This window comes from Erpetoichthys calabaricus, chromosome 9 (assembly GCF_900747795.2).
Source record: "Erpetoichthys calabaricus chromosome 9, fErpCal1.3, whole genome shotgun sequence".
Lineage (NCBI taxonomy): Eukaryota > Metazoa > Chordata > Cladistia > Polypteriformes > Polypteridae > Erpetoichthys > Erpetoichthys calabaricus.
The window spans coordinates 136,301,132-136,328,778 of NC_041402.2; the positions used below are offsets into that span (position 1 = coordinate 136,301,132).

General features: G+C 37.8%; 1 protein-coding gene across 1 annotated transcript in view; it reads left to right on the plus strand.

The window, feature by feature from the left end:
- The window catches only part of inpp5e (inositol polyphosphate-5-phosphatase E), a 57,819-nt gene that overhangs the window by 10,421 nt on the left and 19,751 nt on the right, over positions 1-27,647 (plus strand). Inside the window, exons 2-6 of the mRNA XM_028810209.2 lie at positions 130-1,300; positions 13,656-13,779; positions 23,682-23,779; positions 24,715-24,839; positions 26,861-26,980. Of these exons, the coding sequence (XP_028666042.1) occupies positions 456-1,300; positions 13,656-13,779; positions 23,682-23,779; positions 24,715-24,839; positions 26,861-26,980 (1,312 nt within the window). The 5' untranslated portion in view covers positions 130-455. The remainder of the gene's footprint in view (positions 1-129; positions 1,301-13,655; positions 13,780-23,681; positions 23,780-24,714; positions 24,840-26,860; positions 26,981-27,647) is intronic.

Genomic DNA, 27,647 nt, shown 5'->3' on the forward strand with positions numbered 1-27,647 from the left:
ATCTCTTGGATATAATGAAAAGTGAACTCCCATTTGCTTCTAGGAAAGAAGTGTGAACATTTATTTATATTTTGCTGTTTAAAACTTACTTTTTTATTGTAATTTGATGTACATAATCATATCTTGCAGGAAATCATGAAAAAAGTGAGTGCTGGCCAAGATGATAACACATTTCAGCTACTACCAGAGCTGGCATCTGTTTGAAAGGCTTTCTCTGCTGCTTGTGTTTTCATTGATTGCATACTTTGGCACTCAGGAAAAGTAATGAATATTTAACACTGGACTCTGTGGATTATAAATGATTCAGTGAACTTCTGAGACTTCCTCAGATGTCATGGAGCTGTTCAGTTGCTACTCGAAGGTGGCAGCCTCATAATCCATGATGTAACTGCCTGATATTTTGTTGATCAGAACAGTGGCTGTATTGTTTTATTGAAATAAGCGTCGGTTTAGGGATGAGAATGAACTGTTATAATGGTGTCCCGCTCCAGCATCTGGGGGATATAAGTTCTCAAGAGGAAAAGGATTCAGGGAGTTTGGAGTCCAAGGAGATAAGGCAGCTGGAGCTGGAGGCACCTACTTTGAGTAATGAGGAATTTGGTTGTGAAAATTTTCTAAATGACACTTTAAGATTCCCCCCAGATGAAGTTGGACAAGGAGCACTTGGAAGTCCTGTCTTACCAAGATTGCCTCTTATGCCCAAGCCTCCCGAACACCCCCGACTACAAAGAGCTTCTTCCCTAGAGGAAAAAACTAGAAGAAGGAAATTTAAGAGCAACCAAGATACTTTGGTTAGTACTAAAGGGACTGGTTCATCTTCTGCTGAATCAATTCCCAGTGACCTTACAGGCCTCCAAATTAGAAACAGCACCCCTAACATTCAAGGCCGACTGGGTAATTGGCTTACCTCTCATGCTGCTGACTCAAGAAATATACAGGAGCTGGGTTATAGTCTTAGAAAGGATGACAGAGATCGTACAGATCCTACAGTGGCACTTGAACCCAAACAAGGCTTGGCTGGGAAACCTTATAAAAAAAAGCTGTCTCCTCTTCCGCCTGCTGGTCCACTCCCTGCTGTGGAAATCAATGTGGCATCTACAGCCTTAAGAACATCTAATAGGATAGATCAGGATTGTGTGGATTATGGCCTGGCAGCTCACAGTATTCTCCAAAGACAGAGCAGCAACCTTAGTGACAGCCGCCTTCTTGATGGTTTGGTGTCGGACACCTGTTCCACCAGCTCCATGAAGTCCACTCTCAGTGTACTGAATCCTATACGATCTAAAGACATGCGAGACAGGTGAGTTTGTTTTTCTGTTAATTAAGTTTGAATTATACATTTATTCAACCTTTTAAGAAAATACTTAACATTGACTGTTTGGGAGCAGTTTTCGCAAAAAGTGAATGATGTGTTATGTTTTAAATAGGTATTTGCATCATTTGTATCTGTGGGCAGTCTTCATAATTGTGCCTGTAAGTGTATTAACAAGTAATGCTATTGGGCAGATTTACTAGTACTTTTAAGACGTTTAAAAATAGAATATGTTTAGATGGCATTTTTTAACAATTAGATTAATGCTGAATGTTTGTTCTACATGACCAGTATACTATTAGCACAAATTGGAAGGCCTCTTCAACTAAAGATAATATAGGAGCCTGACTTGTCCAGCGTGTCCAGTTTCAAAAAATCATTTAACTGACATGACAGTGAGTTTCTAGGGGCAGTGAATTGTATTATAAATACAAAATTAGAAAATTATTGTTTCAAATATAATTTATATTAAATGTTCCATACGCATATGAAAGCTGTCTCAGTAGTGGCAAAATGGCACCTGACCTGATTTAGACACAAATATATGAAGAAAGTGTTTTGGGCATCCATTTATTTACAGAGACCACCTGTTCTGTTTCACAATGAACCAGAGCCAGTCCCAATCCCAACAGCAATGTGTGCAAGACCGAAGCTACAGTAATTTTGCACAGGAAACCACTTTTCACAGGGTGTACTTAAACAGTTGCTCACAGAAAGTTAGTCGGAGTCACCGACTATCCTAACGTGTGTACATCTTTGGAGTTTGAGTAGAAAACGTATTTAGCCATGGAGATACAAACTGATTTAGCTGTTTTTCAAACCCAGTGTCATGAAGCTGAAGGTCTTACCTTTGTGGCACAATTGTTCTGGTCCCAAGTTAAAAATCATTGAGACTACAAACACCATATTTGAGCCAGGAACTACCAAATAAACATTTTTGTGAACTGCATGATTTTACTATATTTTAGTAATTTTTGCAGTAGAGGTTGTGGTTGAAAGTCTAAAAGTGGTGGTGTGCTTGGAACTATACTGTTACTGTAAGAGTAAATTTAGTTTAAAATTTTCATTGTTTTGTGAAATTGAAAGTAATGATAAATCATTTTTACTTAGCGCTATCTCAACAAGCATCTTAGAGCACTTTCTAGTGCAACTCTCAGGTAACTAGGTGTAAGGAGGAGATGACCAGCTGTGGTCAGGCTTTACCAGTCCATTGCAGGGCACACTTACTCATGCTGAACCAGTTTAGAGCTACCAGTTAATCTAAAACGTGTGCCTTGGGACGCAAGAAAAAAGCAAAGCAGATAGGTGGAATACTTGTAACATCCACACAGGCGGAGCCTGAACCCTGCTTTAAACCCAGGACACTGGAGCTGTGTGCCACCATGTCACACTTTTTACAGACTGGATACATTCAAAACAAAGAAAACTTTCAATAAAAAATAGTGAAATAAATACAAATAGTGTGCAAAATGTACTTTTCTATACATATACGGTGTTATTTGTTTACCTAGTTAGCTAAAACAACATGAAGTAGCTTGAATGAACCGGGGTAAGTTTTGTATTTATACATTAAAAAATTCAGTCAACTTAAAATTCTTAAGATTCTAAAATTTGGATGTGGATCTCAATATCTTTATTCAAAGACTGAAATTTTGATATCCCACTTTTTAGTGTGCTAAAGGAAAGTTTGTACTTAAAAAGCTGGCTTTGGCTTTTTTGTACTTTTTGCTTTTTAGTTATAAATAAATGGATATTTATGAATGAAAAGACCTTTATTTGTGTTTATTTCTATATTTCTTAACCAGTATTTTTTTAAGTTCTTTCTTGCCCACTTGCTTATTAATATCAACTTGATGCAGATAACTAGAAACATCACCAGGGCCAGATTAACCCAATCAGGTGGCCTTGGCCTGTGACATGTCTGTGTCCCCTACCCCTCTCTCTGTTCAGTAAAACAACACAAAAATGAGGGGAAAATAATATAATGGGATTAAATTCATTGTGATGAATACATTATATTGTAATTAGATGGGGAAAAAAATCAAGTGAATAAGTGATGTCACAAATAAAACTGAAACATAGAAAATGTCGAGCTAAACTAAACATACAGTATTTCACTTTGCAAACTTCATATAGCCACAAAATTTAAAGACACTTATAGAAGAAAGAATATGCCAGCTTGCCATAGCGGCAGAATAAAGACCATACAATTAAATTTAGGATCTCTTCTCAAATTATCCAGTTAGACCAGTTGTTCTTAAACTTTTTTTTCCCACACCACCTGTAACATGATGGTCATAACTGGCAATCCCCCTTCCCCTTAACATAGTTGTTAAAAGAAATAACTTATAATAAGTTGAATTTGTTAAAGCAGTATTTCACAAATATAAGAAGCTGAGCAGACCCAATCAAAATAATTGATTCATCAAACTGGAGTGCACATTATTCTATCTGCAATACTCTTTCAATCAACTGACCTTGAATGTATTATGCCAAGTCAGTGCATTGCACAACTGTATCACCTAATGGAGATTTATTTATTTATTTTTCAAGCTGGCGAGCAATCTTAGCACCTTGCACAACTTTCCTCTGCAATAGCAGCTGGACAAATTAAGCTCTCATTAGTTCTGCGAAGCCTTTTGCACTTGGCTATTAAGTATGCTATTTGGTCAGAATTTCCTTTCTTTAGTTATGATTTACTGCTAATCATGTAAGTTGCTGCTGTTCTTCTTTTTCTTTCGGCTGCTCCTGTTAGAGGTTGCCACAGCGGATCATCTTTTTCCATATCTTCCTGTCCTCTATATCTTGCTCTATTACACCCATCACCTGCATTTCCTCTCTCACCACATCCATAAACCTTCGCTTAGGCCTTCCTCTTTTCCTTTTCCCTGGCAGCACTATCCTTATCATCCTTCTCCCAATATACCCAGCATCTCTCCTCTGTACATGTCCAAACCAATGCAATCTCGCCTCTCTGACTTTGTCTCCCAACCGTCCAACTTGAGCTGACCCTCTAATGTACTCATTTGAAATCCTAGCCATCCTTGTCACACCCAGTGCAAATCTTAGCACCTTTAACTCTGCCATCTCCAGCTCTGTCTCCTGCTTTCTGGTCAGTGCCACCGTCTCCAACCCATATAAAACAGCTGGTCTCACTACCGTCCTGTAGACCCTTTCCCTTTCACTCTTGCTGATACCCATCTGTTATAAATTATTCTTGACACTCTTCTCCACCCATTCCACCCTACCTGCACTCTCTCTTTCACCTCTCTTCCACAATCCCCATTACTCTGTACTGTTGATCCCAAGTATTCAAACTCATTCACCTTCGCCAACTCTACTTCCTGCATCCCCACCATTCCACTGACCTCCCTCTCATTTACACACATGTATTCTGTCTTGTTCCTACTGACCTTCATTCCTCTCCTCTCTAGAGCATATCTCCACCTCTCCAGGGACTCCTCAACCTGCTCCCTACTATCGCTACAGATCACAATGTCATCAGCAAACATCATAGTCCACGGGGACTCCTGTGTAATCTCGTCTGTCAACCTGTCCATCACCATTGCAAATAAGAAGGGGCTCAGAGCTGATCCCTGATGTAATCCCACCTCCATGTTGAATGCATCCATCGCTGTCACACTTCCCTCGTACATATCCTGTACAACTCTTGCGTACTTCTCTGCCACTCCTGACTTCCTCATACAATATCACAGCTCCTCTCGAGGCACCCTGTCATATGCTTTCTCCAGGTCCACAAAGACGCAATGCAGCTCCTTCTGGCCTTCTCTAAACTTCTCCATCAACATCCTCAGAGCAAACATTGCATCTGTGGTGCTCTTTCTTGGCATGAAACCATACTGCTGCTCACTAATCATCACCTCACTTCTTAACCTAGCTTCCACTACTCTTTCCCATAACTTCATGCTGTGGCTCATCAATTTTCTTCCCCTGTAGTTACTGCAGTCCTGCACATCCCCCTTATTCTTAAATATCGGCACCAGTACACTTCTCCACTCCTCAGGCATCCTCTCACTTTCCAAGATTCCATTAAACAATCTGGTTAAAAACTCCACTGCCATCTTTCCTAAAGACCTCTATGCTTCCATAGGTATGTCATCTGGACCAACGGCCTTTCCATTTTTCATCTTCTTCATAGCTAACCTTATTCCCTCCTTGCTAATCCGTTGCACTTCCTGATTCACTATCTCCACATCATCTAACCTCTTCTCTCTCTCGTTCTCTTCATTCATCAGCCTCTCAAAGTACTCTTTCCATCTGTTCAACACACTCTCCTCGCTTGTAAGTATGTTTCCATCTTTATCCTTTATCACCCTAACCTGCTGCTCATCTTTCCCAGCTTGGTCCCTCTAGCCAATCAGTACAGGTCCTTTTCTCCCTCTTTAGTGTCCAACCTATCGCACAACTCATCATTCGCCTTTTCTTTACCCTTCGCCACCTCTCTCTTCACCTTGTGCCTTATCTCCTTGTACTCCTGTGTACACTCTGCATCTCTCTGACTATACCACTTCTTCTTTGTCATCCCCTTCCTCTTTATACTCTCCTGTATTTCCTCATTCCACCACCAGGTTTCCTTTTCCTCCTTCCTTTTTCCAGATGTCACGCCAAGCACCCTTCTTGCTGTCACCCTTACTAAATCTGCTGTAGTTTCCCAGCTGTCTGGTAACTCTTCACTGCCACCCAGTGCCTGTCTCACCTTCTCACTAAACTCAACCTTGCAGTCTTCCTTTTTCAGCTTCCACCATTTGTTCCTTGGCTCTGCCCTCACTCTTGTCCTCTTCTTGATCTCCAATGTCATCCTACAGACCACCATCCTATGCTGCTTAACTACACTTTCCACTGCCACCACTTTGCAGTCTTCAATCTCCTTCAGATCAACTGTTCTGCATAGGATGTAATCTACCTGTGTGCATCTTCTTCCACTCTTGTACGTAACGCTATGTTCCTCCCTCTTCTTAAAATACGTATTCACCACAGCCATGTCCATCCTTTTGGCAAAATCCACTATCCTCTGACCTTCTTCATTCCTCTTCTTGACACCATACCTACCCACCACCTCCTCTTCTCCACTGTTCCCTTCACCAACATGCCCATTGAAATCCACTCCAATCACCACTTTCTGTCCCTTGGGTACACTGTTCATCACTTCATCCAACTCACTCCAAAAATCTTCTTTCTCACTCATTGCACACCCAACTTGCGGTGCATATGCACTAACAACATTCATCATCACACCTCCAATTTCCAGCTTCATAATCATTACGCTGCCTGGCACTCTTTTGACCTCCAAAACACTCTTGACATACTGCTCCTTCAGAATAACTCCTACCCCATTTCTCTTCCCATCCACACCCTGATAGAACAATTTGAATCCACGTCCAATCCACCTGGCCTTACTCCCCTTCCATTTAGTCTCTTGCACGCACAATATATCAACCTTCCTTCTCTCCATCATATTGGCTAACTCTCTCCCCTTACCAGTCATACTGCCAACATTCAAAGTTCCTACCCTCAGTTCCACTCTCTTTACCTTACTCCTCTCCTCCTGCCTCCAGACCCGTCTCCCAACTCTTCTTCTCCTTCTTCTTCTTCGGCCAACAGTAGCCCTATTTCCGCCAGCACCCTGTTGGCTAACCGTACTGGTGGCGGTCGTTGTTAACCCGGGGCTCGACCGATTTGGTATGGAAATTTGTATTGTTGTCTGCATATTGATTTGGCAAAATTTTACAGCGGATGCCCTTCTTGATGTAACCCTCCCCATTTATCTGGGCTAGGGACCAGCACAAAGAAACACACTGGTTTGTGCATCCCCTGTGGCTGGGTTTAAATTAGCATTTATACATGACTAATTAAGGAAAAGCTAAGGAAGTCTACCATTACAGCGCTACTAACATGTTGGCTGTATTTATCAGTATAACAGTAGCTTGGTAAAAAGGGGATCAATTTCAATAAAAAACATTAAAAATTTTTGTGTCTAAACCTTTGACTGCTAGTGTATTCATTGTGTTGTTGTTCATTTTCCTTTGCATACTTTTGTATGTGATTAAGAAGCAAATGATAAAATCTTGGCAGTCTTTACTCTGGCACTGTTGTAAAATATTTCTCTAATTTTATATAAAAATATACATTTACAAATCAAAAGGTACAGATTTGAAGAATACGACTAACCAAATGAAAAGCATGGACAAGTTTTCCTTTAAACAGACTGAAAAATTTTAATAGCTGTCAGCCAGGTCACAGCAGTCCTGAAAATCATGGCTGTCAAAGTCAGCTGCTGAACACAGTGGCAGGCAATATGAAACTTGCTCCAGTCCAGATGAAGTGGCATGATCAGAGCTGGATTGTTTGCTAAACAACTCCACTACTGAAGGTAAACTAATTGCATTCTAACCTCTGCATTTATTGTGCAGCAAGAACAATGAGAGGCACAGTAAATAAGGTAGCCTTATGATCTGAAACAGAACGATGAAAAAATATCCATTGTATGACCATTAGAATGAGTGGCAAAATTAGTATGTTTTATTAGATCAAAACACTGTAACGGGCTCAGAAAATCAGCACCAAAAGTACACCACCTAGAATCAACATGAATGTTAAAGTCACCTAATAGTGCGGCATTTGGACATTAGGAACAGAAAGATGTTAACAGGTCAGCTAACCCAGAAATAAAATCAGAAGAAGGTATAGGCGGGCAGTGAAATTAGTACAATTAAAGTCGGCAAACCATAAAGTAATTTCAGTTCTAGTTATTCAAAGGATTTTACTGGTGATGCCGTGATTGATCGGCTGCAGCTCTAAATCGGTTGATTTTCACTGAAGAAAGACATAATTTGTGAATTGGTCAATCACAAAAATGATTTTTTCAGCATTTGCTTTTCTAAGCTTTATGGTAATTTAGTTGTCATGCTCCTTTGTGTGGTGTTGAGCTAGCACACATTTTGTTTTTCTGTAGACTACCTGTGAATAGAGAGCAGCAAGGCAGACTTCACCAGGGAGGAAGAGAGAGAGAGAGAAAGCCTTTACATTAAAGAAAGTGGAGAAATAAACTGAGAAAAAGGAATTGTTGGAGGAGTCCTGTGTGCAGTTAGACAAAAGCTTTTTTTAACGAATTCAGACATTTTTATTTTGTCCTTTAATAAACACGGACAGTGCTTGTCAGGATTTGGACGGTGAGGGAGCTTGTGTTAAGTACAGCAGCTCACATTTTCAAAATGAGATAGAAGAGATAAAGAAAAATTCAAATTTGCTGCTTAGTATGCAAAAGGCTTGTTAGCTTAACATCAAAATTTGTTTATTTGTGAATTTAACTATGTTGGCCTCGTATCTTCTTGATAAACATCTTCATGAACATTTATAATATTTACAGCTTTTTTATTTATTCTTTTTTAACTGTATTGATTTTATTTGAAGAAAACATTCCATACAATCCATGTCAAACTTAACAAACCAGAATTCAACCTCCGTCCGAGAGAAAGAGAGGAGATCCTACAACAACAGCAAATCTTTCAAAACAACAAAGAATTTTTCCCCAATGAAAATTTTTATTCTAAGATTTGATTAGTTAGATCTTGCCATATTTTTAAAAAAGTTTTGAACAGATCCTCTTAGAATTTAAAATTTTTTCCAATTTCAAATAGTATAGAATATCACTTACCCACTGACTTAACCGAGGTGGGATGGGATTCTTCCAGCTGAGCAAGATAAAGTCTGCATGTTGGCAGTGTGGTAAAGGCAATTACAGTCAAGTCGCCCTTCTCCACTTTAAGCCCATCTGGGAGTACACCAAACACAGCTGTTAATGGATTAGGAAAGATTGTGACACCAAGACTGTCTGATAGGCATGCAAAGATTTTTATCCAAAATGATGTTAATTTGGTGCACACCCAAAACATGTGGCCCAGTGAGGCTGGAGCAGGATTACAATGTTCACAGGTTGAATCTTGCCCTGGACACATTTTGGGCAATTGTAAACAAGATAGATGTGCTTGATAAAAGGTTTTAAGTTGGATGATTGAATGCTTTGCGCATATGGAGCTGGAGTGTATTCTGTGCATGGCTGCCTTCCACTCCTTTTCTGAAATGTTAAGAGAAACATCCTTTCCCCTTCTTACCCTGGGATCTTTGAAAGGAAGAGACTTTAAAATATTTTTATATATTATTGAGATTCTGTCTGAGTCTTCAAGACTTATCAGTATTGCCTCTAGAATAGAAATGGGTAGGAGGTGAGGAAAACTGGGCAGGTTTCTTTTAGCAAAGTTTCTGATTTGAAAGTAGTGGAAAAACTGTTTTGATGAGAAGTTTGAAACATAATTGTTCATAAGATGCAAAGACATTATGTATAAACAAATCTCCTACGTGTTTTAATCCCAGACATTTTCCAAACATTAAATACTGTGTATGTTTGAGAGGATAGAAACAGGTGATTATAATGCAGAGGTGCAACAGGTAAAAGCTTCTCTGTCTTAAAGTGCTTCATACATTGGTTCCATATTTTGAATGATTGATGGACAATTGGATTATTGGTATATTGACAATGGTTTCTATTTACTGGGACACAAAGTAGGGCACATAAAGAAGTACAGCAAGATTTTATTTCGGTTGCAGACCAGACTTGTGTATATTTATCAATTTGTGTTGATGGCCAGCTTTTTTAAAGGATTATACTGATAGGAAACAAGTACTGCATATTTAAAATGTTAATCCATATTTATCAATTACATCTCAAGAATTAGGACTGTCTAGCTGGTACACTGAGAAAAAATAAAGTATAATAAATGTATATTAACAGCAAAAATGCTGTAGTGCAGGGGTGGGCAAAGTCATTCCTGGAGGGCCGCAGTGGCTGCAGGTTTTTGTTCCAACCCAATTGTTTAATAAGAAGCACTTATTGCTCTAGAAACACTTCTGCTTCATTTTAGTTATCTCCCTCATTAAGATTTTGAACCCTTATTGCTTATTTACGTCTTAAACAGCTGCAATCTCGGTTTTTAATTGCTCCTTATTAGCAATAAGATGCAAATGACAAAAGAAACCAGCAGTTATCCATTTTGCTTGTTACCCTTTACACCTGTGTGTATTTATCATGCACTATTTGGTTTAATTAAATACTTGGAAGGAAAGAGAAGAGAAAAAGTGAAGGATTGAGAATTACCCATCCGTTTTACACTTCAGAGTATTTGGATGATATCCTTAGAATGGAAAAAAATCTAGGATATGAGAATGAATTGACATAGCAGAGTTAAAGCACTAGCAAGCCATCCATCCATCCATTTTCCAACCCGCTGAATCCGAACACAGGGTCACGGGGGTCTGCTGGAGCCAATCCCAGCCAACACAGGGCACAAGGCAGGAACCAATCCCGGGCAGGGTGCCAACCCACCGCAGGACACACACAAACACACCCACACACCATGCATACACTAGGGCCAATTTAGAATCGCCAATCCACCTAACCAAGCCATGAAATGTAATTATTGGCAAAAATTGTTTTCTAATTAAGCAACTGGGTTGGAACAAAAACCCGCAGCCACTGCGGCCCTCCAGGAATGACTTTGCCCACCCCTGCTGTAGTGCAATTAATGATTAAAAATTATTAAAACATAGAATTGCATGTATATTTACATTTTAGCAGTGTTACACTGCCAGTATCAATGAATTGAATCAATTTGTGAGAATATACTTATTTTCTGTTGGACAAATGGTTAAGCTTTGTTTCAGATAATTACATTACTGAATAAATTAAACAATAATACAGCTGTATTATGGGTAAATATATTTTCTACATATTTTATTAGTTAAATAATAAGGTTTTTTTAAGAGAATGTTTTTATTTTAGCATTTTTAGAGTCACATAATGAACATTAAGCATACAAATACAAAATGTTTTTTTAATAGAAAAAATCAATAGGTAACATCTGTGGCTTGTAGTTTAATTTAAAAAATTAATGTTAACACTTTAATTTAGAATATAAAGTTTCTCCAAGTCTGGTTATGTAGGAGCTTAGCGTAAAAGTTTTTTTAAAAAGATAAAGAAGAAAAAGACAATGGTATCTGAATCTGCTGATCCAGTAACGTGGTATTTCTTGGTGACGAGTATCGGCCCTAAAAAAGCCTAATTGGAGCGTCCCTACATTATGCACTCGGACGTTTTTTATCTTGTAGTGTGCACAATGAAGGACAACAATACCATCTTTATCAATTTGGAGTTACTTTATTTAACACAAAGAATGATTAGGCTCTTGGCAACTTTCAGCTAGGCAGAGAAAATCAACATTCCAATTCATTTCATGCTTATATTGTTGATCAGCTGAGCTTTGCTGTTAATTTAATTTACATGTGAACAGCAGTGACTGGAGAAACATCACAACGCGTACTGCTTAGAGTAATAGAAGATGTATTTTTCGAATTTGTGCTGCAATGTAATCTTAGGTTTGTTGATTTTTTTTTTTTTTGCAATTTGTATCTTGAACATTTACTAGCAAAGTAACAGTTGGAGTTGTTTTTATATGGATCATTATATTCTCTCGACGTCTGCTGGATTATTTCCAGTTCTTCTTCCTATCATAGAGACTAGCAGGTTAGCTTGATTGGCTTCTCAAAACTGGCATAGTTTGAGTTTGTGAGAGTGTGTGCATGAATGTGCTCTGTCATATACTGGTGCCTACCCTTGGTTGTATTCTGACTAGTGCCTGATGCTTCTGGAATATGCTGTCTTTTTGAAAGCCTACAGTTTGAGTATGCAGGTAAAGAAAATATCTGTACTGCATATGCAAATTGCTTAAAAAATCAATACTGTGTGGACAGTTTTGACCTTGGATAGTTAAAACATAGTTTGGTTATCTGCTGTCCGAGTCATGTATGTGGGACAACTCACTAAAAAGTCTGTAGTGAATGGTAGTGAAATCCACCATTTAAAAGGCTTCACCCACAGAGTGTCTATCTGTGCACTGTAAACACTCAGGTTTGCAGTGGGCCATTTCTACTCATGTGTAAAAAAAAAAAATGTTGTAAAATAACAATGAAAAGACAGAGAGAGCAAAAGAAACTCAACAAAATACTTGCTGTTAGCAATTTAACAGCTCAGTACCTGAAGCTTATTAATTAATTTCTATAACTTGCTGCCATTTTGACAGTTGCATCATTTCGCATCACTACACATTTTCCGTTTCAGATGTATTGCTTACTGAAAAGTGCATCTCCAGTGGCTCTTCTTTAACAACTCGTTTAATGGCAGTTCTTTGCATCTGCTTTTAAGTCGATATGATGACACTGAGTTTAATTCAAATACGTATTACCTGTGACAGGCACCACATACAGCCCCATATAATATCCACTTGCAGAGCCACAGCACCATACGTCACCGGAGATCTAGGGCAGCAGTTGCAGGATGGATGTGACATCACCGCAGTTTCTGGACAGACTTCGGAAGATTAAGGTTGTTTATTTTTAACACAAGAAGTGTCCTCCATGTACATGACACACATTTTTATGTTTATCAAAGGTCTTTATAGGAGACGTTTTAGCCATAAATTTATCCATCGGGACCACAGGCTTGCTATCTGTCTGACTAGGTTAACAAGCTCGCTGTTATTCTTTTCTATTTATATCAGCGCCCCTTATTCTGAGCTCTGCCTTCATGAATCATTGGATTGGTTTAGAATTTTCAAAATCAGTGTGCTGTCCCCACCCATGTTTAAGCCAAATTCAATTATGATTGTCTCAAGTCATATGTTTTACATGTCTGTTTCTTCGGGCCTACTGCTGTCTTAACAGGAACATTTGGCATCAGTCATTTATGACTTCAATTCACTTTAGTTTAGCTTAATTAATAGTCCAGGGGACTATTCTCTATATACACCTAACATAAATTATCATTAAATATTACCACAACACTAGTGGTACCACAATGTGACACCTGAGCTGTAGTTTTCATTTTACAAGTCAATCAATGATTTTAAAAGTACTTACATTTCTTTAAATGAAGAGACCTAATGTATGTTTCATCATGTTTTTTCCTGACCTCTTGCAACACGGCAGAATAATAAAGATATCCACATTTGAGCACAGATTAAAGTATACAATTGCATATTTTACAAAATCACACAAAAATCATAGAAGACTTGGGCAATTTAGAGCTGTCTATCAGTACAGAATGCAACCTACCATCAGCTAGCAATATGAGGTGTACCATAAATAATTATAATGATTGTAGCTGGCTTTACTGTCATGGAATCAGTAGGTGATTTGTGAAAATGTACAAATCTTAAAACTAAAAATTGTCCATTATCTTATTTTGAGCTTTTTTTTAAATTTTTGATCACAGGAGTTTTCTGGAGGGCAGTCTTCTGAGTCGAGGTGCATTATTGGGGGCTGAAGAGCTGGATCGATACTTTCCTGATCGGCAAGTGGGAATTTATATTGTCACTTGGAACATGCAAGGAAAGAAAGTATGTTCACTTTTTAGATATGAATTGTTTTAACTGCTGAAAAATATGTCTTCAGTTGAATCCTGTTCTGAATCAATCACCTTTCTGCTGTGCTTTGTTGTTAAGGAAGTGTTACTATATACACAGTGCATGCCTACATGTGTCTAAGCTTCACTTGTTGCTAGGTGCAGATCCTTAGTCATTATCATTATTTACAAGGTTCAGGGTAAGCAAATAATAACAGGATGGAGTTCTGTGTCTTGGGAGAAATTACTTCTGGAAAATTTACAAAGCTGCTTTTTTTTTCTTTTTAATTTTTTTTTTTTTTTACAATTGTGCAGTGTTGGTGCAAGGCATAGCATTCATCATAAATATTTGTCTTAAGTATTGTATGAAATTGATTGCCCTACATTAAGATTTGTGTTCCATTCCTTGTCCATTGCGCTATCATTAGGTCAGTGTTTTTTCTTTTTTATATATGTATATATATATATATATATATATATATATATATATATATAATATACAATATACAGGTGCTGGTCATAAAATTAGAATATCATGACAAAGTTGATTTATTTCAGTAATTCCATTCAAAAAGTGAAACTTGTATATTAGATTCATTCATTACACACAGACTGATGTATTTCAAATGTTTATTTCTTTTAATGTTGATGATTATAACTGACAACTAATGAAAGTCCCAAATTCAGTATCTCGGAAAATTAGAATATTGTGAAAAGGTTCAATATTGAAGACACCTGGTGCCACACTCTAATCAGCTAATTAACTCAAAACACCTGCAAAAGCCTTTAAATGGTCTCTCAGTCTAGTTCTGTAGGCTACACAATCATGGGGAAGACTGCTGACTTGACAGTTGTCCAAAAGACGACCATTGACACCTTGCACAAGGAGGGCAAGACACAAAAGGTCATTGCTAAAGAGGCTGGCTGTTCACAGAGCTCTGTGTCCAAGCACATTAATAGAGAGGCGAAGGGAAGGACAAGATGTGGTAGAAAAAAGTGTACAAGCAATAGGGATAACCGCACCCTGGAGAGGATTGTGAAACAAAACCCATTCAAAAATGTGGGGGAGATTCACAAAGAGTGGACTGCAGCTGGAGTCAGTGCTTCAAGAACCACCACGCACAGACGTATGCAAGACATGGGTTTCAGCTGTCGCATTCCTTGTGTCAAGCCACTCTTAAACAAGAGACAGCGTCAGAAGCGTCTCGCCTTTGGACTGCTGCTGAGTGGTCCAAAGTTATGTTCTCTGATGAAAGTAAATTTTTCCTTTGGAAATCAAGGTCCCAGAGTCTGGAGGAAGAGAGGAGCGGCACAGAATCCACGTTGCGTGAGGTCCAGTGTAAAGTTTCCACAGTCAGTGATGGTTTGGGGTGCCATGTCATCTGCTGGTGTTGACCCATTGTGTTTTCTGAGGTCCAAGGTCAACGCAGCCGTCTACCAGGAAGTTTTAGAGCACTTCATGCTTCCTGCTGCTGACAAACTTTATGGAGATGCAGATTTCATTTTCCAACAGGACCTGGCACCTGCACACAGTGCCAAAGCTACCAGTACCTGGTTTAAGGACCATGGTATCCCTGTTCTTGATTGGCCAGCAAACACGCCTGACCTTAACCCCACAGAAAATCTATGGGGTATTGTGAAGAGGAAGATGCAATACGCCAGACCCAACAATTCAGAAGAGCTGAAGGCCACTATCAGAGCAATATGGGCTCTCATAACACCTGAGCAGTGCCACAGACTGATCGACTCCATGCCCCGCTGCATTGCTGCAGTAATCCAGGCCAAAGGAGCCCCAACTAAATATTGAGTGCTGTACATGCTCATACTTTTCATGTTCATACCTTTCAGTTGGCCAACATTTCTAAAAATCCTTTTTTTTGCATTGGTCTTAATTGATATTCTAATTTTCTGAGATACTGAATTTGGGACTTTCATTAGTTGTCAGTTATAATCATCAAAATTAAAAGAAATAAACATTTGAAATACATCAGTCTGTGTGTAATGAATGAATCTAATATACAAGTTTCACTTTTTGAATGGAATTACTGAAATAAATCAACTTTGTCATGATATTCTAATTTTATGACCAGCACCTGTATATATATATATATATATACACACACACATACAATAATATATATTTATAGAAAAAATATCATAAGCACCATTATAAATGTCTTCATTTATTGCTCTTGTGTTGTAGATTGTGGTATAACCATTACATGCTCTATTCCATGAACGTTTCATAATTTATCAGCAAGTTATCAAACCGTGGAAATAAAATGTACCCCCAAAATTTTCATATACAGATGTTTCAGTTGCTAGAAAGATTAAATTGTTTTTCAATTTCTGAAGGAGTTGAATGATTTGGTAATTCCAGAAGTAAAGACAGACTTGACCTCTATGAAAACATGTTCATAGTTGTCAGAAGATCACATAAATATAATTACAAAATAAAATAAAATATTTAACAATGTGGATAGGGTTGATTTGATTTTAAATCAACCTTTGTGCCTGTGTAGTACTGAGTTTGACCCTCCTGAGGTATGAAATTCCATTACATATGAAGCTTATATATGTTAGATATATGTGCTACTCTTGCCAAGCTCTGAACCAGTGACATAATAGCATTAAGATCTGACAAGTGATAAAAATGACCGTCAGCTTTTGAGAGTAGCATGAAATAGGGATTGTATGAGCAACCATTTAGTAAAAAAGCTACTCAACTTACAAAACTACTAGTCAGCCCATAGCATGAAACAGAGAAAAAGGGAGACAAAAGCAGCAAATGTTGAAATTCCTGTTCCTATAGAAAATGTCAAAACTCCACCTACTATGGCTGCTGTAAGCAGATGAGCAAGCAAGAAACATATCATGACCTCAATAATAATACCATCGATTTTCTTGTACCATCATAAACGTGCCTCAGAAACATGGAAGGCATGTTTTCTTACATTCTTCGCCACTTCAAAGCGGACATATTTAGTATGTTTTATATTCATTTTTGGACATGTGCCCTTTGACCTCCATTTTATATAAAACACAAGAACAGGCTAGGTATTTATTAAAACATAATAATCTTCTTCTTTAGTTTCATGATGTGCTTGGTTGCTCTCCTCTGCACAGCTTCAAGTGCTGCTATGTCTTTCTTGTAACGTGGTCATCAGAATAACAATTATTTTGTAACGGTGTATCTCACAGAGCCACAGCTTGTATTTGACTGTTAAGTTTATGGTTAACCTTGTCTGGATTTCATAATGCATTGTTTTGAGGTAATCAAAGTACAAACCAGCCCCACAACTTAAGTATATACACTGCCTGGCCAAAAAAAAAGTCGCCACCAAAAAAAAAGGTCACACACTGTAATATTTCGTTGGACCGCCTTTAGCTTTGATTACGGCACGCATTCGCTGTTGCATTGTTTCGATAAGCTTCTGCAATGTCACAAGATTTAGTTCCATCCAGTGTTGCATTAATTTTTCACCAAGATCTTGCATTGATGATGGTAGAGTCTGACCGCTGCTTAAAGCCTTCTTCAGCACATCCCAAAGATTCTCAATAGGCTTAAGGTCTGGACTCTGTGGTGGCCAATCCATGTGTGAAAATGATGTCTCATGCTCCCTGAACCACTCTTTCACAATTTGAGCCCGATGAATCCTGGCATTGTCATCTTGGAATATGCCCGTGCCTTACGGCTACACAGCTGTTAAGTCCCAATCCCTTGAGTTCCCATCGCATTGTGCATGTGGAAATGCTCTTACTTTCACTATTAAACATAGACCTGAGTTCTACTGTTGTTTTTCTTCGATTTGATTTCACCAAACATTTAAGTGATCGCCGATCACGATCATTCAAGATTTTTTTCCGGCCACATTTCTTCCTCGAAGATGATGGGTCCCCACTATCCTTCCAGTTTTTAATAATGCGTTGGACAGTTCTTAACCCAATTTTAGTAGTTTCTGCAATCTCCTTAGATGTTTTCTCTGCTTGATGCATGCCAATGATTTGACCCTTCTCAAACAGACTAACATCTTTTCCACGACCACGAGATGTCTTTCGACATGGTTGTTTAAGAAATGAGAAGCAACTCATTGCACCAGTTGGGGTTAAATAACTTGTTGCCAGCTGAAAGATAATCGCCCATGCAGTAATTATCCAATAGGAGGCTCGTACCTATTTGTTTAGTTAAATCTAGGTGGCGACTTTTTTTTTTGGCCAGGCAGTGTATATGTGTGTGTCTATATATACACACACACACACACTAGGGGGCCAAGCCCCCTGCTCGCTTCGCTCGCCCACCCCTGGGTTTGGTTTACCGGATATACAATGGCAATTGTCATATATGCATTATTTTCACTTTTACTTTAAAACTTTTGTAAAAACAATACTTGTCGTTTATTTTCGCCCCTGGGCTTGGTTACAACTCTTTCTCACAGGACGTATAGTGCTGCTTGCGTTGTGAAGGGGGTGCGGCTGAACGCACGGTAAGGAGATGCCGTCGGATCATCTGCTGGCGAGCTGCGTGTTCTGCTTGTCTCACTGCCCGATCATTTCAAAGCCTGTACAGCAGCTGTCCTTTTGCCACTTTGTGTCTCTGCCGGTCACGTTTTGAAAAGGGGGGGGGGGGGGATTGTTTAGGGTGGCTGAACGCACACTAAGGAGAAGTGGTCAGATCATCTGCTGGCTTTCTGCTGCTGGCGAGCTACATGTTTTGCTTGTTGGTTGTCATTGTTTTAGGAGCTGGGAGCAAGTTGAAGTGTCTCTCGCGGGACTTCAATTTGTCTTCCGAGAAGATCACGTCTCGTCTCCCTCCCAAAGATTTTTTTATAATAGAGAGATATGTATATGTATATAATATGTGTATGTATATGTGTGTGTGTATATATATATATATATATATATATATATATATATATATATATATATATATATATATATATATACACACACACACACACACAGTTAGGTCCATAAATATTTGGACAGAGACAACTTTTTTCTAATTTTGGTTCTGTACATTACCACAATGAATTTTAAATGAAACAACTCACATGCAGTTGAAGTGCAGACTTTCAGCTTTAATTCAGTGGGGTGAACAAAACGATTACATAAAAATGTGAGGCAACTAAAGCATTTTTTTTAACACAATCCCTTCATTTCAGGGGCTCAAAAGTAATTGGACAAATTAAATAACTGAAAATAAAATATTCATTTCTAATACTTGGTTGAAAACCCTTTGCTGGCAATGACAGTCTGAGGTCTTGAACTCATGGACATCACCAGATGCTGAGTTTCCTCCTTTTTAATGCTCTGCCAGGCCTTTACTGCAGCGGCTTTCAGTTGCTGTTTGTTTGTGGGCCTTTCTGTCTGAAGTTTAGTCTTCAACAAGTGAAATGCATGCTCAATTGGGTTAAGATCAGGTGACTGACTTGACCATTTAAGAATTTTCCACTTCTTTGCTTTAATAAACTCCTGGGTTGCTTTGGCTGTATGTTTTGGGTCATTGTCCATCTGTATCATGAAACGCCGCCCAATCAGTTTGACTGCATTTAGCTGGATTTGAGCAGACAGTTTGTCTCTGAACACCTCAGAATTCATTTGGTTGCTTCTGTCCTGTGTCACATCATCAATAAACACTAGTGTCCCAGTACCACTGGCAGCCATGCACACCCAAGCCATCACACTGCCTCCACCATGTTTTACAGATGATGTGGTATGCTTTGGATAATGAGCTGTTCCACGCCTTCTCCATACTTTTTTCTTGCCATCATTCTGGTAGAGGTTGATCTTGGTTTCATCTGTCCAAAGAATGTTTTTCCAGAACTGTGCTGGCTTTTTTAGATGATGTTCTTTAGCAAAGTCCAATCTAGCCTTTCTATTCTTGTGGCTTATGAGTGGCTTGCACCTTGCAGTGCACCCTCCGTATTTACTTTCATGCAGTCTTCTCTTTATGGTAGACTTGGATATCGATATGCCTACCCCCTGGAGAGTGTTGTTCACTTGGTTGGCTGTTGTGAAGGGGTTTCTCTTCACCACGGAAATGATTCTGCGATCATCCATCACTGTTGTCTTCTGTGGATGTCCAGGTCTTTTTTGTGTTGCTGAGTTCACCAGTGCTTGCTTTCTTTCTCAGGATGTACCAAACTGTAGATTTTGCCACTCGTAATATTGTAGCAATTTCTCGGATGGGTTTTTTCTGTTTTCGCAGCTTAAGGATGGCTTCTTTCACCAGCATGGAGAGCTCCTCTGACTGCATGTTGTCTATTCACAGCAAAATCTTCAAACGTGCAAGCACCACACCTCAAATCAACTCCAGGCCTTTTATCTGCTTAATTGATAATGACATAACGACAGACTTGCCCACACCTGCCCATGAAATAGCCTTTGAGTCAATTGTCCAATTACTTTTGAGCTCCTGAAATGAAGGGATTGTGTTAAAAAATGCTTTAGATGCCTCACATTTTTATGCAATCGTTTTGTTCACCGCACTGAATTAAAACTGAAAGTCTGCACTTCAACTGCATCTGAGTTGTTTCATTTAAAATTCATTGTGGTAATGTACAGAACCAAAATTAGAAAAAAGTTGTCTCTGTCCAAATATTTATGGACCTAACTGAATATACACACAAAAAAGTATAAAATGTGTGTGTGTACATATATTTATTCTTAGGGTACAGGCAATGCTTCCTAAAATCTAACATAAAAAAGTGAAGAGGTACAAAATACTTTAATACTAAATGCATGCATGCTTTAAATAATAAAAAATGTATATTTTGCATAAAGTTAATTACCTTTATAGGCTGTCTTTAACAATAAATCATTTGTAGTAAAGTTGCTTAGAGTTCAGTAATTGTGTCCAAATGTTCAAATACTGCATTTTATGAACAGGTTTTACATTGTTTCATCTGGGCAGTTTAATTGATTTACATCAGAAACAGCTGTAGGTATGTAGGAAGTGTTTGGAGTAGCACAAAATGTTTACATGTTGTAAAATGCCCATGTCCCATATTTTTCAGTGTTTCATATCATATGTTATAAAATGTTTCTCTGAATTATGTTCAACAGAAGCTGTCCAACTTATTATATTAAGAAGTGATTTTTGCAGGACTTCTGTGAACTGATGTATCATTATGATGTCTTCATGTATAATCTTGATACTCTCAGTCTAGAATATTTTGCAAAAAAAGACAGTTGCTGTAGTTACCCATCAATCTCCAAGGAATCTATTTTATGAACCCACTTAATGTAGGATTTGTGGGAAGCTGAATCTTATCCTGGTGGCACTGGATACGGTGTTGGTGCCACCTCTTTAAGAGGAACCATTGCACAGCACTCCCAGGTCAGCAACCAATGCCACCCACTAATTGAAATATTAAAATATTTTATGGAAAACACTGTTAACATTATCTTTATATATAATCTTCATTTGGATCTTGATCTTTGTTTGTCTGCGAATTCACTGCCTTGTGTGGTGTTCCTGCTGTGTTCAGTAGAGGGCAGTAGTGATGGAGGAGGAGAGGAAGTGAGGGGGAGGATCGTTGGATGAGGTTGGAGTGTGGTGATTAAAGAGGATTGAACTAGAGGAGACTACGTGCTGTTTGTACTGGCTGAATACACAACACCTTGGTTGTTACTTTTGTTTACAAACACTGTCGACACCATGCTTTGTGTTTAGATCTGGCGTCGACACCTGCTTCGTTGTCGAGACTGTGTTTTTTTGTGTTTCTATCGGCAGCACTTCGTCCAAATCGAATGTTCACCCACTTCTTGGAGTCGGCAGTCAGAGTATATAAGTCGGACACACTTCTGTGATTTTCCATCAGTCGCCGTTTGGAGTTCAAGAAAGAAACATTGCTTCTTCCTTACTCTTTGGATTGCCACAAAGCAACCTGCAAGATTGGAGAAAGGTTGAGAAGAGATTGTGAGAGGAAACAACAGCATCATGAAAACGAGACGGACTGTGAACGGAGAGAAGCAGAAATGCTCCTCCACCACGACATAATTACTATTCGGACAGTGATTCCGTGTAGGCCGTTCCTATCGAATCAATGTCCAAGGGTTTTGTTTCGTAATTTTGTTTCCCTTATAAAAAATCATAATGCTGTGTGACGAAGGGCCCAGTTCACGACTGGCAGCCGCGTTTAAACAGGGAGCCCTTCACAGACAACTTTAACACGCGCAACGTATAAAAAAAAAAAAAAATGCATTTATTGAATATAGTGCCTATTCAACAATTGTTAAAATTAGGATAGCTCTAGTATGTAGTTTTTGTAAAGATTTACTTTAAGAAGCTTTACAAAACTGTAGTGCCTTTTTCTTATTTTATTCTTGCTTTGGTTGGGCTTATAGAACTTGTCAGTTAATCATACTTCTTATTTGACAAGCCAAAATCACTTTATTATCAATTGTTTTTTGCCTTTTATTAACTGTCTATTCTTACAGAATACTTTATATATTTTTTAATGTGTAAACTCTTTGTTTCTAAAACTAGTATCAGCTTAAAGGCAGTGTCACTGTTGCCGTAATCAAAATAATTCTGTAAATATCAGAAAAATTGGCTTTTTGATATACAAGGTATAATGCAAATGCATGTCTGCTAGGTACCACCTCAGTTCATCTGCAGGTAAAGACATGATGCACGGGGTCAGTAATCATTGAAACATCTTGCAATAATTTGCAACTCGCCACAAGACCAATTTTTAATACAGAATCAATGATCAAATGATAATGTAACAAGACGATGCTGCTTCATGCTAAGCAATTCACCTGGAGTTACATGTGCCAGCTTCACAATAGTTATCTTTGACAATGGAATGGGATACCTAAAGGTAACTCGATAGCAAACAGTGCTAGAGGGGCAGTTATTGTGGCTCAGCGAGACATGGAATCAGGAAATTAAACCCAGTAAGTGAGTAAATCATAATAATCTAGAATAATCTATTCAAGCCACAAATTTAACATTTTTTTAAAAGCATACAATGTTTTTCCGCAAGTTTCTGCTTGATTCTACAAGAGCAATCACTTTTCATATGGATACTGGATAATAAGTCAGTTATTATTAAACCTGCTTAATCCATTTCGATACAAGGGAGAAGAACCTTGGGCAGTAACCATGTAAACACCTAAAAAATCTGGAGCTAACAGTCTGATGAAACTGAATGTTTTTGGGAGTGTGGGAGGAATCCAGAGCACCCAGAGGAAAACCCACACAGATCACCATGCAAGTACCAGACAGTCAGCAGCTGGTGCAGGATTTAAACTCAGGATGTGACAATAGCGCTAACCACTGCGCCACAGTGCTCTCTGACACTGGATATTGTATAGCTTTATTTAATGAATCAATCTGAGGCTAGGGATCTGCACTGGCAATCGGAAGGTTGCCGGTTCTAATCCCGCATGCCAAAAGGGACTTCTCTGTTGGACCCTTGAGCAAGGCCCTTAACCTGCAATTGCTGAGCGTTTTGAGTAGTGAGAAAAGCACTATATAAATACAAAGAATTATTATTACATTTTCCTTTAACTCTCAACTATCTGTTCATTCCACATAATCTAATTCTGGGTTGTACTGTACATGATTAAAACTGTAGTAATTTTAACTTATCAGAAAAAAAGAATAAAGATTATTAAACTAATTATATAAAATTTACCTAAAAACACCTGAAGAATGTGAGTAAGAATATTGAACCCGCCATTTAAGAAAAGATAAGGCAAGGGTGACCATTTGTTTCAGTGTTTATGTTGGAAAAAAATGTAATAACATGACTTGCTTTGGTATAATATAAGCATTTACTGACCTAATTTTCCATAAGAACACAAATATTTTACATTGATAAATATAACATTAAACTGTTATGTTTCTTTATATGGGTTTAAATCTGCCTAAATGTTTTTGTTTAGGAAATTCCTGAAAATCTGGATGATCTTCTCTTACCCACAGACAATGATTTTGCACAAGACTTTTATGTTATTGGGATCCAAGAAGGTTGTTCAGACAGGTATAGTAAGGATTAATAACTATGTTTTTAAATATTCATCTTTAAATTGGCCAGTTTTAGTAGGAGTTGAAAGCAAATGTAGTTTGTATATTGTATATCCATTAATTTTCATAATCGATTTTTTCAATTCAGGCTTAAGGGATTCCTGATCTTCATTCCAGTAAGGGTGCTGCCATACATACAATTATACTAAGTCAATTTAGAGATTCTAATCAGCATGGCAGAACGGGAGCTCCACACAAAACAGAAATATGATTTATAAAGGAAGCTTTTAGGGTGGATTTTATGATTGAGTGACGCAGTATAGCTGCAGGACTTTGATTCCCCTTAATGTTGGGTTGGATTTTAAACTGTGTAGCTTCTTGGTTTGAGTTTATACCTTAGTCTGCCAACTCAACTGTGTTTTCTAGGAGACTAATATTGATAAATTTCACCAGTATGGTCATGTTTGTGTATGCTTTTTGATAAACTGATTTTTATTACTTTTATTCCTTTGACGACTATAATCCATTGTTACAGTGACTTTGCAATGGATCGCTTAAGCTTTGTATTGGCCTAACTTGTTATATAAACAAGAGACTTGTTGGATTTTTTTTGTTAAATTATGGATTTTTACAATAACACATTGTCTAGCTGTTAATAGTGACACAAGTGTGCATTCACATTTAATGTTTCTGAAAATCTTTTAACTTACAGCTGTTTTGCAAATCTTTTATTATCAGAAAAAAAGAAGATAACAAAAGATACTTAACAAAGTTGTTCATTCTGGCATGAGTAGAAAATGTAGTCTCCGTACCAGTAAATTACTTTGCACACTTGCTTATATGAATTGGCTGTTCTCCTAAAGTTACAGACTGACCACAGTTTTGGATGCAAGTGAATGTTTGAAATGCATAAGGTTTGTAATACTTAAGGCTGCTGTTCTTATTTTACAGAGGAGAATGGGAAATTCGTCTCCAAGAAACGCTAGGCCCTTACTATGTCATGCTGTACACTGCTGCCCATGGAGTGCTTTACATGACACTGTTCATTAGGAGAGACCTTATCTGGTTTTGTTCAGGTACGTCTGCTATGCCACATTCTGCTATCACAGCACTAAACAGTCAACACTGAGTACCAGGTAGGGGTCAGTAAGAAAACTAGAAGGAGAAGACTTGATAATTGTTAGTCATTTTTTTTACTGTAGGCATTTATTTTTACAGATGAAAAAGAATTTCTAACATGTTGTACATGTGTATAAACTCAATAGTTTGATTTGCATGATGTGACATTTAAATTGTAAGTCAGATCTTGTTTAATACAGCACAGATTAGTACTGACATATTGGAAATGTTTTAGAATAACTGATTGGGAAAAATAAAATATGAAACATCCATCCCTATCATGAGTATTCCCAGCTTCCAAAATGAGCAAAAGTTTTTTGGTGGCACAGTTTTGCATTGGGTTATACGAGTAAGAAAGCATAGGTGTCTAGGGCACTGCTGGGAGTGTAGGCAGTTTAATGCACCAAGTTGTTTAAATGCGATTGCCTGATTTTATTGCTGCTCAGTGAAAACTGTCAACTTTTAGAAAACGCAATACCTGTATATGTACAAAAATGGGGCAGTCGACTCCTGTGCTGAAGATCATCTGTCTGTCTCTCTCGGATTCTGTCAGTCATTGAAGGTAATGGGTTCTCTCTGCATGTTTATCCAATACAAGTACATTAGCATAGCTATTTACATTCTTACAAACGGTTAGTCCTTTTTGCAAGAAATGTGTAGAAATATGCCCTCTTACACTTAAATAAGGTATTATTTTATAAAAATTCTTGTCCTTCATCTAAATTTGCAAAACAACACTTGTTCATTAAGGCTGGACTAATTTATCTTACCATCATAAATGGGAAACTGTGCCATGGCAAAATTGTCGATTTAATCAATAAATGACATAGTCTAAATACTAGGGTGTTGTACCGTGTTAGCCATTATGGATGTGGTGAGAAGTCAAGCCAAATGACACCTTTTATTGGCTAACTAGAAAGATTACAATATGTAAGCTTTCGAGGCAACAAAGGCCCCTTCTTCAGGCAAGTTGTAATGGTCTAAATATAAACTCTTTTTCTTCTTTTGCATTGTTTTTTCATTCTCATTAGCTTTCCTTTTAAGCTTGACTTGCTCCTCTAGCATTTTTTCAGGTCCCATTAATTTGTTTCATCATCATTTTCCATAATAACCTTTTAACAAGTTTTGTTCATCCTTGCATTTCTCTCAAGTTTCTAATTGCCTCTACATATTTTCTGTTGTACATGGAGACTCTTTTAGTTCACATCTCTAAATGACAATCTGTCAGCCTGCATTTCTATATTACTTTATTACAGTCGATCTGTTGCTTTATTTTACTCCGTAATGCAAAATGTTAGTCTAGCACCTGGGCTACAATGAAGATACGTTTCTGTCTTTCCTGGCATTGCACTCATTTCCTGAGATATACAATGACTTGAAAAAGTATTTAGCCCCCAAAACTGTTTTAACAGTTATTGTCTCAGATTCTAAACTTGGAATATATTAAAGTAAGAAATGTTTAGCTGATCTACAAAATAATGTACAGCATACCAAATCAAAGAAATAAACTTGAAATCTTTCCACAATTTGCCAAAAGGGAAAAATCAGACTTGTGAGATTTAAACGGTATTAAAACGCTTTGTTGATTTAAGGCTAATTTTGCCCAGGTCAGCAGAAAGTGAGCGGATTATCTCTCTAAAATGCAAGCTACTAGAAGCAATTAAGACAACATATGAATTACTGTTTTTGGCTAATATTTATGGTATTAATTAGAAGCCACTAACCAGGGACCCATAATATCAGTTTTAGGAAATGTTACTTCGAATGTTTTACATTTTTACAATTCTAGGCTTTTGCTAAGGAGCCCACTTCAAATTGCAGAAATAGGAATTTAAACATGTAACTAAAGATACTTGAGGTAAATGATATGAGAGTCTGTTATTTAATTATGGAGATTTCTTGCAACATTTATAGCAATGTTTGTTTAAGGATTTCATTAATTATTTGTGGTTTTGTTTGATACTATATTTCTTCTTAGAAGTAGAACATGCAACCGTTACAACACGGATCATCTCTCAGATCAAAACTAAAGGAGCCATTGGAATTGGCTTCACCTTTTTTGGTACATCGTTCCTGTTTATCACTTCTCATTTCACGTGTAAGTTGCTAATTTTTGGTATGCTATTATGGGCAGAGTAGAAATGGAAGAAAAAAATTGAGCCATGAAATATTTCACTTTTTCAATTTGTACTTTTTATAATTTTTTTTTTTTTTTTTTTACTCTATTGCAGGGGTGTACAACTCTGGTCATGGTGGGCCACATTTTTTAACCATTTCTTAATTAAAGAGTGGTTTTTGCTGCTGATTAACTTGTTTTGCCTTAGTTTTAATTGACGTGACTCACACCCCTTAATTATTTCTTTTTCCTTAATGAGCAACCAAACAATAATGAGACACAAAACAAGCCACCACATGACCAGCTCACCTGAAAATAAAGAAAGGTGAAGGTCTCGGTCATGTAGGTCTGCTCAGGTCACCAAAACATCTTGACTGTGGTCATAAAAAAAAAACAGAAAATCAACAGTGTGCTGAGGCAGAATGAGAGCAGCAACAAGTCAAGATATTCAATGACGGCTTTAATTAACAGCAAGAATTGGCTTCTCATTACAAAACTGGTTGGAATGAAATTGGCTGGAGTCTGACATTCCAATTTAGCTGGTTATCTGTTGGCTCGTTTCACATCTCATTTCTGTTTGGCTGCCTTTTAATGAAGAAACAAAGCAATTCAGAGGACTGAATCCTTAAAAACAGGGTTATTAAAATGA